The sequence below is a fragment of the Myxocyprinus asiaticus genome, chromosome 13 (assembly GCF_019703515.2).
Source record: "Myxocyprinus asiaticus isolate MX2 ecotype Aquarium Trade chromosome 13, UBuf_Myxa_2, whole genome shotgun sequence".
Lineage (NCBI taxonomy): Eukaryota > Metazoa > Chordata > Actinopteri > Cypriniformes > Catostomidae > Myxocyprinus > Myxocyprinus asiaticus.
The window spans coordinates 44506336-44518476 of record NC_059356.1 but is presented as its reverse complement, the minus strand read 5'-3'; the positions used below and the strand labels follow the sequence as shown (position 1 = coordinate 44518476).

General features: G+C 38.2%; 1 protein-coding gene across 2 annotated transcripts in view; it reads right to left on the bottom strand.

Moving 5' to 3' along the window:
• Positions 1–2221: 2221 nt before the first annotated feature.
• LOC127450259 (Na(+)/H(+) exchange regulatory cofactor NHE-RF2-like) overlaps positions 2222–12141 on the bottom strand; it is a 52094-nt gene continuing 42174 nt past the window's right edge. The window contains exons 4-7 of one of the 2 annotated variants that reach the window (XM_051714213.1): positions 11061–11214; positions 9087–9190; positions 8443–8641; positions 2222–2821 (exon numbers count right to left, since the gene is read on the bottom strand). In XM_051714213.1, the coding sequence (XP_051570173.1) occupies positions 8474–8641; positions 9087–9190; positions 11061–11214 (426 nt within the window). In that variant the 3' untranslated portion in view covers positions 2222–2821; positions 8443–8473. Of the gene's footprint in view, positions 2822–8442; positions 8642–9086; positions 9191–11060; positions 11215–12141 lie in introns of those variants that run through there. The other variant, XM_051714214.1, reaches the window with a different exon arrangement.

Genomic DNA, 12141 nt, shown 5'->3' with positions numbered 1-12141 from the left:
TCCATTTTTCACACAATTTGTAAGGAAACCTGGGTATAATCTGCTCGAGTTTGAAGGTAAATCAAGGTCAAACGTGTTAGGAAGATTTTCTGGAGCATTGCAACAGCCTCTCAAATACTACATACTATATATATATATATATATATATATATTAATTTAGCATCATTTGCAGCCAAGTCACTTTCCAAATTTACTCTTTCCAGTCTCAATGCAGTTTTTTCCATTTCCAGCTGTTTTTATTCTCAAAGATGACACTGACGATGATATATTTAATCCATGGGAACGGCGTGATTTGTGTGATCTTTTGGACACATTTGAGGCACTGTCATTTGGTTCAATAAGTATTTGTGGATCCTTTTGAACATTTTTCCACATCTCCACTTCTCTCATGAAGTTCTAAAATGTAGCCATTTTAGGCTCATAACAATCAATCCGTTCATTTTCTCTGATATCATCAGATAACTGTTTTTTCACAAGCTTATGAGCAGTCTTGAATTCCTCAAGTGCAGGGGCGGACTGGAAAGAGAAATCGGCCCGGGATCGCTGTCCTTTTCTGCATAATGCTGCCCCCTTCGGCATATCGCGGCGCCGTTTTGTGGTCTGTTCTGCATAACGCAGCGGCCCATTTCAGCTTATCGTGGCCCATTTGGCCCCGTTTCGCGGGTGGCCCATTGGGAAAAGTCCCGGTTCTCCCGATGGCCAGTCTACCCCTGCTCAAGTGCCATATAAAATGCATCCACACCTTTTTTCATAAGTTCCACATCACCACCATCAACAAGCAATGCTTTCAGTTCATTCATCTGTGAAGAGGTAGTTGCAAGTGTAGGTCAAAAAACTGTCTCTTCTCCCACCTTCCCTTTCCACATCACTTTCTGTTTCCCCTCCCTCACTCCCTTTCCACATCACTTCCTGTTTCCCCTCCCACCCTCCCTTTCCACATCACTTCCTGTTTCCCCTCCCACCCTCCCTTTCCACATCACTTCCTGTTTCCCCTCCCACCCTCCCTTTCCACATCACTTCCTGTTTCCCCGCCCACCCTCCCTTTCCACATCACTTCCTGTTTCCCCTCCCACCCTCCCTTTCCACATCACTTCCTGTTTCCCCTCCCACCCTCCCTTTCCACATCACTTCCTGTTTCCCCTCCCACCCTCCCTTTCCACATCACTTCCTGTTTCCTCTCCCACCCTCCCTTTCCACATCACTTCCTGTTCCCCTCCCACCTTCCCTTTCCACTTCACTTCCTGTTTCCCCTCCCACCCTCCCTTTCCACATCACTTCCTGTTTCCCCTCCCTTTCCACATTACTTCCTTTTCCCCCTCCCACCTTCCTTGCCACATCACTTCTTGTTTCCCCTCCCACCCTCCCTTGCCACATAATTTCCTGTTTAAAATGGTTGCCTAGAGGAAAAGCAAAAGCAGGTGCACTGCATCATATCTACCACAGGGGGAGTGCAGAAAACTAAGTTAAACAAGCCATATAATAAAGAAATCGATACATTATCATCCTCCCTATATATATAACTTTATGGCTCCTACACCATCCTAAGCTGGTTGGGTGGTCCTAACTGGTTTAAGCTAGTCACCCAGCCTTGCTAAGTTAGTCTAGCTGGTCTCCTAGCCTGACCAGCTAAAAAGTGCCTAAAACCCCTCTAAAGCCAGTCAAAAGACCAGGCTGGATGACCAGCTAAGGCCAGCCAATCAGCTTAGGTTGGTTTTAGAAGTTTTTTCAGCAGTATTAGTATCACTAGTAGCTTGCAACCTTTACAGATTTCAGGTACTTTGCTAAGGCAAGCATCAGTATTACTACCACTCACTGTTCACAGTTTTTCCCTGCCCATTTGGCAGTACCTACATTTGGCATTAGTGGAATCACATACTGGTGGCTTAAGTTGAACAGGCAGAACTTGGGCAATTTTTAGCAGAACATTTGCTTAAAATTGTCTTGCAGTGAAAAATCCAATGTGTTCCTGAAAACACACTGTACTGAGGTTGACCGCAAAGGGCTGGCCCAAGGTGTAAGGATGGTAATTGAAACGTTGCCGATTCGATCCCTGCAAGGAGCATGTCATGAGATGTAACCATTACTAGCAAAAAACAACTGCATTTCCTCTACAGGTTCATTGTAAATTGCTTTGGATAGAAGAGTTTGCTAAATGAGTAAATGTGACTACATATACGTATATGGTAATCAAACAGTACCTTGGTATAGGGGAGACCAGGGCTTGTTGATACACTTTTTACTGTGTTTAGTTTTGAAAGTCAGTTTCTGCATAGCCACATAGTACATCAATGTCATGAAAAATTTTTTTTCACAATTTTGCCCAGGATAAAATATAGTTCATTGAATGCATGTTGACCTGTGGTGACAATGTGCTCCCCACTTTAAATCTACACCCACATCAAACAGCCTATTATAAGCTTTTCAGGAAAATTTAAAAAGTAAAACAATTTTAAAGCACAAAATGATTCATGTACAGTAAGAATAAAAATACAAACATATCAAAACATTATTTTGGCCAACAAATATTGGAATTGATAAACTGGTTTCTTTTATGATATTTAAAACATGTGACAACCCAGTCCTGAACTAACTTTTACAAAAAATACCTTTGTCCAAAGAACACATTTAAACCTTTCAGGAAAAATCTGCCAATCTATTGTTGACCCTTGCCTGAAAGTATGCCAGTGTTGTTTGATAATGTTCTCTTTTTACCCAAGAGCTATAACAAAAATATTACAATGAAAACTTACTTTGCAGGGTAGAATTCACAAAAAAGATGTTCTAATTTACGAGGGTTTTGAACTAGGTGTTTGAAGTTCTCCTAAAGAAAACACAAATTTGCACCAATTAGACTTTTGACTAATTCTATCCAGTAGTTGCTGTGATTTAGCCTTTGTGACAAATTCCCTGTGTGACAATTAGCCCTGGTCTCCCCTGTATAAATGTACTATAGTATTACTACATGATTCCATCGCTATACCACGGAACTGCCAGGTGTTCTGGGGGATTGCTAGGGTCTTCTGTTTGGTTGCTAGTGTTTTCTGGATCCTTGCTAGGGTGTTCGGGGAAGTTGCTAGTTTTTATTTTTTGTCAGGGGAAATTCATAATCTATAAACCTGATTGTGATTAATTCAGTAAAGGAAGAAAATGAGATTGCAACACTAAATAGTACCACAGACTATTTGATCATACTCTAATCATTTCTAAAACAAAAGTTGGCACACATTGTGATGTGACTCAACAAATAAAGAATTGTCATCTAAGTAAAGTTGTTTGCCCAATAAACTGAGGTGTGAACTCACTGGGTGTGACCATTCCCCTCCCATGCTCCAAAACTCAGAACTGGCCACTCTCTCCCCGTATACCCCTACTACATGTCTCTCTCTCTCACTCTGCGTTGTTGTCCATATTTGGCTCTGGTGAGAGAGTGTGGTTGTGTGAATTGAGAACAGAGAGAATTTCCTCCTGACAGTGAGTCACTGCTCCTCTGACTCATGGGCATGATAACAAAAACACTGCGTTGCCATGGAGAAACAGATTGCCGCCCTGTCAGCCCGTTTCTCTCTCTCTCTCTCTCTCTCTCTCTCTCTGGTTTCAGTGCCAGCAGCTGCCCTCCATTGACAAAACAAAACAAAATATCATGGTTCTTGAAGATTACCATCTTCTTATACTATTGGTTTTAGGCGGTATATCAAGATAGGCTGCTTCAGATAGAGTGGGCAAGTCTTTTCATCGGACCGGGAGGGGGGGTGCCAGAAGTTTTGGGGCCATGTTTCTAATGATCTTAAAAACTTTTCAGAAAGCTTATGCTTTAATGCTTGAAATAGTTTTGTAGACTGTATAAATTGTGTATGAATTTATTTCTGTATTTATTTATTGTTTTAAATGGATGGATGTTTGGACTGGTGACTAGTGATTGAAAAGCAACATTTTTGTTTTCTGTCACTCTATAATTCCCTTTCTAGTGTTTGTGTCATCACATAGTTTAGAATGACTATCATTATTTTAAATGTGGAAAATAGTCATAACAAAGAAAGTGCAGTAAAGAACTTTTGGTTTGTCAAAGAATACCATGGTATTGCCATGGTACATGTCCAAAAACCATGCAATTACTATCGTGCTAGTGGTAAAACCATGGAGTTACGGGTCACAACATCTTGTTTACACACTGACAAGAAACTCCACATTACATACAAACCCGATGGTCACTTATGTCTATATACATGCTGCATGTTAATGCAAATATCTGATCAGCCAATCATGTGGCAGCAACTCAAGAGCAACTGTATTATGCACTTAAGTGCCTTGTGGTATCCATTCTATGAAGAATTCAGGCTTTTCAAACCAGTATTGGAAAACTGTGCCTGATAAAGTGGCCATGTTTTATTATGAAAAAGCCATTGAATTAGATAACCAAATTTAAACTAAGTGGCATCTGCAAAGAAATGCAGCTAGAGCTTTTCTCTGAACTAACGTTTTGCTATTACTTTTACGCAGCTGGCTTCAAGGTGAATATAATGGATGTATGAATTAGTGCTCTTCATGTACACACAGATGGTTCAGCACATTAAAGGAATAGTTCATCCCAAAATTAAAATGCTCTCATCATTTACTCACCCTCATGCCATCCCAGATGTGTACGACTTTCTTTGTTCTGCTGAACACAAATGAAGATTTTTAGAAGAATATTTCAGCTCTGCAGGTCCATACAATGCAAGTGAATGGTGACCAGGAACTTTTAAGCTCCAAAAAGCACATAAAGGCAGCATAAAAGTAATCCATATGACTCCAGTGGTATAATCCATATCTTCATAAGCAATATGATAGGTGTGGGTGAGAAACAGAACAATATCTAAGTCCTTTTTAACTATAAATCCCCACCTTACACCAGCCCAGACCAGAAGGTAGTGATATACACAAAGAAAGAAGAAAAATGTGAAAGTGGAGATTTATAGTAAAATAGGGCTTAAATATTGATCTGTTTCTCACCCACACCAATCATATCACTTCTGAAAAAAATGTATTATACCACTGGAGTTGTATGGATTATTTTTATGCTGCCTATATTTGCCTTTTGGAGCTTCAACGTTTTGGTCACCATTCACTTGCATTGTATGGACCTACAAAGCTGAAATGTTCTTCTAAAAACTTAATTTTTGTTCTGCAGAAGAAAGTAAGTCATACACATCTGGGATGGCATGAGGGAGAGCAAATGATGAGAGAATTATCATTTTTTGGGTGAATTATCCCTTTAACTATGGGCATGTTCCACTAACATTTGGCTATCACAAAGTGTCTAAACACATTTTATCTTCATTTTGAATATTGTTTTATCATTTCAAACCTAACAAACTTCTTTTTGTGCAATATTTAGCTTGAAAGATGTGCTTGTGCTATATTTCCTCTAGTCTCCATAGGTTAATTCAGTAAAAAAATAGTACATTCGGTACATACAATCCCTGTACATGCATAGATTTATCTGATTAATAATGCATAAATGCAAATACTGAGCAATAATGAAATAAAAGTGAAGTAATTCAAGTAAAGAAAAAAGAGGTCTCATTCTGATGTTTAAACAAAATAACTGTTTCCAACCAATATAATAAACTATTCCAACTGAAAAATAAATAAATAAATAAATAAATAAATATTTAACCATATTTTTAACCATATATATAAACCATAACCATGGTTTTAGCTGTTCTCCTATCCTGGTTAGGCTGGTCTGTTGGCTGAATTCAGAGGGGTTTTTGTGCACTTTCTTTTTTTTTTAGAATTAGGAGTTTACTGGCCAAAACACCTTTTTGTTTGCAAGACACTATATTTGCACAACATTTTGCAACACAATTAAAACATAAATACCAAATGACCAAACAAATAAAGAAAACTGTAGATTTTTTTTTTCTGAACTAAGTATAAAACTGACCACAGCAATATAATTCAGAATGTGAATGTCACACTTTATTGAAAAAGAATAATAATAATACTACCGTAATATATTCTGATAGGAAAGGATTTCTCATTAGTGCTCAGTGTCAGCGAGCAAGAGAAAAAAAGAAGAAAAAAAAAGAAAAAAAAACTACTTGACTACATTATTACTAAATTACAAACATGGAATGTTTCATGAATTATTAAGAGGAATAATGGTAATGCTGATGTTATATATCACAATATGTATGCCGTAAAAGCATATAGCGCTCTCTAAAAAGCTTTCATGATTGTCTGCATAGTGGACTACTACAAAATTCAACCAGTTTTGGGGCCAGATTTTCTAATCGCATTTAGACTCTAAGAGGAGTGAGTGGTTTAGTTTGAGGGTCACTGAAATGTGTAAATCCATCTGTTTTATGAACAATCTTTACAGCATCAATTCTGTTTCAAACATCTGCCAGTTTCTGAAAATGTGCAGATAAGGCATACGCTAAACTTTATTGTTTTACGAGTTTGATTACTTTTGTTTCTCCTGAAACAACTCGACTTTCATGATAGTAATTTATTCCGTGCCATCTGTCTGTCTGTATCCAAGGTTAAGTATCAATACAAGTTAAAGAAATTGTTCACCCATAAATGAAAATTCTCTCATCATTTACTCACCCTCATGCCATCCCAGATGTGTGTGACTTTCTTTAATCTGCTGAACACAAATTAAGATTTTTAGAAGAATATCTCAGCTCTGTAGGTCCATAAAATCAAGTGAATGGTGTCCAGAACTTTGAAGCTCCAAAAAGCACATAAAGGCAGCATAAAAGTAATCCATACGACTCCAGTGGTTAAATCCATGTCCTCAGAAGTGATATGATAGGTCTTGGTGAGAAACAGATCAATATTTAAGTCCTTTTTTTTTTTTTTAACTATAAATCTCCACTTTCGCTTTCACATTCTTCTTCTTGTGTTTTTGGCGTCTTGCATTCTTCGTGCATATTGCCATCTACTGGGCAGGGAGGAGAAATTATAGTCATTTATAGTGGATTCGCATGGATTACTTTTACACTGCCTTAATATGCTTTTTGGAGCTTCAAAGTTTTGGCCACTATTCACTTGCATTGTATGGACCTACAGAGCTGAGATATTCTTCTAAAAATCTTCATTTGTGTTCAGCAGAAGAAAGAAAGTCATACACATCTGGGACTGCACGAGGGTGAGTAAATTATGTTACCCGGTAACAGCAATGGAAGTGTGACGCCAAAGGACGTAAGAATAAAATATAAAACGGCTGACTTTTAACAGTGTTACGTCATCATGACTACTGAAGTTTCAATATTTCATTTAACTTTACAGAGAATGTTTGTAAGCAATTTTATCACACTAAAATCATGTAAACCTGTATACTATTTACGACCTGTGGCTATACATTTGCCACAGTGTGTAATTTAATGTTTATAGACTGGCTCCATTCACTTTCATTGTAAGTGCCTCACTGTAACCACAACTTTAGCTTTTTTATAAATAAATGAAATTATTGATTATTATTATTATTATTATTTTGTGGTAATCATCATTATACCCAAAATGTTGTCAGTTGAGCTTAACTTGTATTGATCCTAGAACATTCCTTTAACACAGTAATGGCTCTTGCTCTTGTTCATTTCAAAAGCTCCATTCATACTGCAGTCATAACACGGTTACAATGGTGGTTTTGCTCCCTTTGTTGGTCGTACATGTTCTGCTGTGTTCTGACTTCCTTCAAAACGAAAACCAAAAGTGCAAAACCGGCGCCCTCTAGTGTTGAAGAAATACTGTGCAATTCACTTGCATGCTGGTCACTCTTCTCCTTTTTTCAGTATTTGTGAGAAACATTGCCTTTTATATCTAACAGTGGTATGTCCCTTCAGAGCTTTTTATGCAATACTCTATAAACACAACATTCAGGCTGATTGGTTGATTATAGGTGTGTCTTTGGCAAAGATAAAATCTGGTATTCATTCATAAGCAATGGATAATTCACATAACATATGCACTGCATAAAATGAGCTTCATTAATTTGGTCCTTCTGAGCAGGATAACATGATTTTGTTCCATCAAGTTCTTTTTCTGTGCTTTTCTGTTCCATATCATATGGTATTCCTTGGCTTTTGGTATTCCAATTTTTATAATATTGTCAATCGATGAGATTTAAGTGGCCATTCACGTGGAAACAGCAAAGGAATCACCATGTATGAACAGTCTGACTTGTGCATTTCACTCCAGAAACTGTCAGTGAGCGTCTAAAGTCATTTATAAGACAGAAACCTTGCTGTTTTCTAGTGTGTAGCTCAAATTATCCGCTGCGGGCGAGTTTTTTTTATGGTTTTAAGTTTCAGTTTTTCTACAAAAATAGGTGCCTCTTTTTTCATCAAAAGCATGTGTCTGGGGTTTTTAATGCATCACACGTAGGGGGTCACGGCAGGCGTGTGCCAGTGTGTGTGTGTGTGTGTGTGTGTGTGTGTGTGTGTGTGTGTGTACTTGTGTGTCTTTGTTTTGTTTTTTGTCAGATTCAGAAATTGCTGAAAATCTCATGTTTTTTGATCCAGTCCATCTGGGGCGCCCTCTTTTTAGCGCGCTTGGCATGGACTTTTTCCTTCGCCTCGGCGGCCGTGGGGCTCAAACACAGACCTATTTCCTCAAACGGGTCGAGGAGATGACTGCTGCTGTCTCTCGATGTCTAAAAGACACATAAATATACACATCACACACGAGTCCAAACAAAAGACACATATGCTATAGTGTACTTGGAGTGCAGTAAATGTAGATGTTACAAATACACTGCAAAAAATCAAATCAAATAAATAAATAAAACAAATAAACAAAAAATGTATACATTTACTTGAGAAGCAATATATTCTGAGAATATGTCTTCAAGCATCAATTAAGTATATAAATAAGTTTCTTGTTTAAAGGATAAAAATACACAAAATTTTGTTAGATTTAAGCTTAAAACAAGAAAAAAAAAATTGTCAATGGGGTACTAAAAATAAACTTAATTCAAGTCTTTAAATGGGAAACAAGACAAAAATACAGATGAATGCTGAAAATATATATATATATATATTTTGCAGTGCATATTTTCTGTTTAAAATTGTATTGATGTTTCTTGTGTAAAGACTCACCTGTGTATTTATGTCCTGACTGCTGCCGTCTGAGTATGTGGACCGAGAGGGCGTCCCGTTCACATACGGGCTCGAGGAGCCATTCATTATGGACTCATCAAAATCTATTTGAAGAACATAAATCATTAAGATCAAAGGGGTTTATGTTAGGAAGAACATTGTGGCTGATCTGATGTTGTTATCTGGATGATAAGGACATCTTTGACATAAAGCAGAAGGAACATTAAAGGTGCACTCAGCGATTCCTGAGAAACACTGTTGATATTCGAACTCAACTGCCAAAACAAACGCACCCCTCCCTTCAGCGCTCCTTTAGAAGCTCCGCCCCCAAATTCATGCATGCGAGACAGTTTTACGCACACCAGCTCCTGACACTCACAACTCTCCTGCTACTAAATCTAACATCACATCAACAGCATATATGGGTTCTGTGAAACATAGCAACATTTATGTTACCCACTTATCAAGAAGAAAAAGAGCAACTTTTGGATCCGTCTTCAAGCCTTTTACCTCTTGGAGGTCTCTCCACCGCTGAAAAGCCTCGCCGATGTTGACGCAGCTCCTAGCCCTTGACTTATCATAATCCTTCTTTTTTAGTTTATATTCGTCTGACCTTTTTCTCTTGGTCTGTTTCTCAGCCATTTGTCCTCCTTGGAGTTTAGAAAGTTTGCATCAGCCAGATTTACCGTCGCTCTTCTAATGAATTTCCCTATCGATCTGCCCCCACCCCCCATCCTGTGCACGTGCAAGAACCACCACCTGTTCCTGATTGGTTGGAGCAGTGTTGTGTGGATCGGATCCACTTTGTTTTTGTCCCATTTACAGAGCCTGGGCTGTGTACAAATACTAGATATTTTTTCAGCCCACCCACAGAACGGACAGCTAGCAGACTGTGAGGAGATATTTGCAGAATTTGACAAAAAGTGTATTGGATTAGAATTACTGAGTGCTCCTTAAAACGCGGAGGGCCCTATAAGAACACTAAGCAGCTTTGCAATTTGTCATACACGCAAAGTCAATGGGCATGGCCATTAAGGTTTGGTATTTTTGTGCAAGCATGCGCTAAATCTAGGAACAAGTGGGTTTGGCGAAATTGTGCACACAAAGGGCTAGTGGGCTGGGTCAAGTGCAATTTAATTCGGAGGTTCTCATAACTGCTCTTTTCTATACAATGAAATTGAATGAAAACTAGGGACAAAAAACACCCATAAAGTACCTTAAAAGGAGTCCATACAACTTGTGTGCTATATTCCAAGTCTTCTGAAGTAATATGATAGCTTTGTTTGAGGAACTGAATGAATTTTAAGTCATTATGCACAGATAATCTTCCCCTTTGTTGTAGCTCTCATTCATAATATGGAAAAGAGCACCCGGGACAATCTGCTAAACATCTCCTTTTGTGTGTTCCACAGAAGAAAATAAGTCATACAGGTTTGGAATACCATCAGGGTGAGTAAATGATGAGAAAAGTTTCAGTTTTGGGTGAACTATCCCTTTAAGATTTACTTATCTATTTTCTGATACTGATTTACTGAAGCTAAAGGAATAAGGCGGATTTAAGGAGGCCGAATCAAGATCCCTCCTGCGGAAAAAGGGGGAAGTCCTGCGATAAACCAGCAACAAATATTTGAGAGATCCGTCAAAAGACTACTGAAGGTGTTCAACTCAATTTACCTTTAATACAATCCAGATGTCAGGAGTGGGACAGCTGGATAACAGAGATAACAGACTCTAAGAACATTCAGACCAAAAAGGCCTCCAGTCCAGAGGTTTGTTGCCTTTGTTCAGAGTTACACACCTCTATAGTGAGCCTGGGAGGAAACTGAGCATCTGTCTCTCTCTGAGCCTCAAGAATGCGTTCACACGAAAAACAATCAAACTCCCCCTCAAATCACATGAAGTAGAAATCAAGGAAATCTGAACTTTTATGCATTTTTATTCATTGAAGGTGGTTCAACATGTCTGAGACTGTACCTTTGACATGTATTCTGGTGGGTGTGATTCCCATCTTCCTGAAATGTTCATCCGTATCTTGATCCACCACCAACAAACATGTCTCGTTCCCGCCTTTCTTGATGAAGGCCACCACTTCAGCATGCCTCATACTTTCAATGTTCACTCCATTCACCTGTACAGGGAGGGAGGGAGAGAGAGAGAGAGAGAGAGAGAGAGAGAGAGAGAGAGAGGGAGGGAGGGAGAGGGAGATTTCCACACTGCAAAAATTAATTTTCTTACTGAGCATTTTTATCTTGTTTTCCAAAAAACTCTTAAAACCAAAGAAGCAAAATGACAACATACTTTGTATTTTTGTTCAGAGAAATTAACAAAATTGTGTGACATTTATACTTATAACAAGAATAATATTATAAAAACATAACTATTTGCCAATAGGGTAAGAAAAACTTGCTTCAAAGGGGGAAAAAAAAACTTTTTTACCCCAATGACAAAATACAAAATACTAAAGGACTAAATACTTTTTTGCAGGTAAAATTTGATATTGGTCAGATTATAATGCTTTAAACTCTAAGGTGTTTTATGAGACATTACGAATGCATTATAATGCATTTATAATGCCTTTACAATTCATTATGGGATTCATAAAAAGTGTTACCTGATGTTTTTTATTTTATTTTTATGTACGTGTAACGGTAGCCAGCTGGTACGTGCGTGTAAACCTCACTCCCCTGGTCTCAAGAGGCGCACTAGCGACTAACGCTAGATGCTGTAGCCTTTAGCCTCCTCGTTAGTGTGCCTGCCTCCCATGGTTCCCCGGTTCAAATCCCATGTGGGGCGGGTCGAGCAGAACCGGTGACATACGGATGTTTTTTTAATCAGAAAAAATGACAAAAATATTCTGTAAGAAAAGAACTTTTTTGCAGCGTACAACAACAGCTAACATTTAACAAAAAGTTAAAAACTTGCTTGGGAGTATACAACACGAGTGTAAATATATAGACATTTTTATACTGTTAAAGCAGTTTTGTTCCCTAAAGAAAGTACTGTGGCGGTATCATGGTAAAATGATGGTAATTTCATGGTACATTGATATGATATA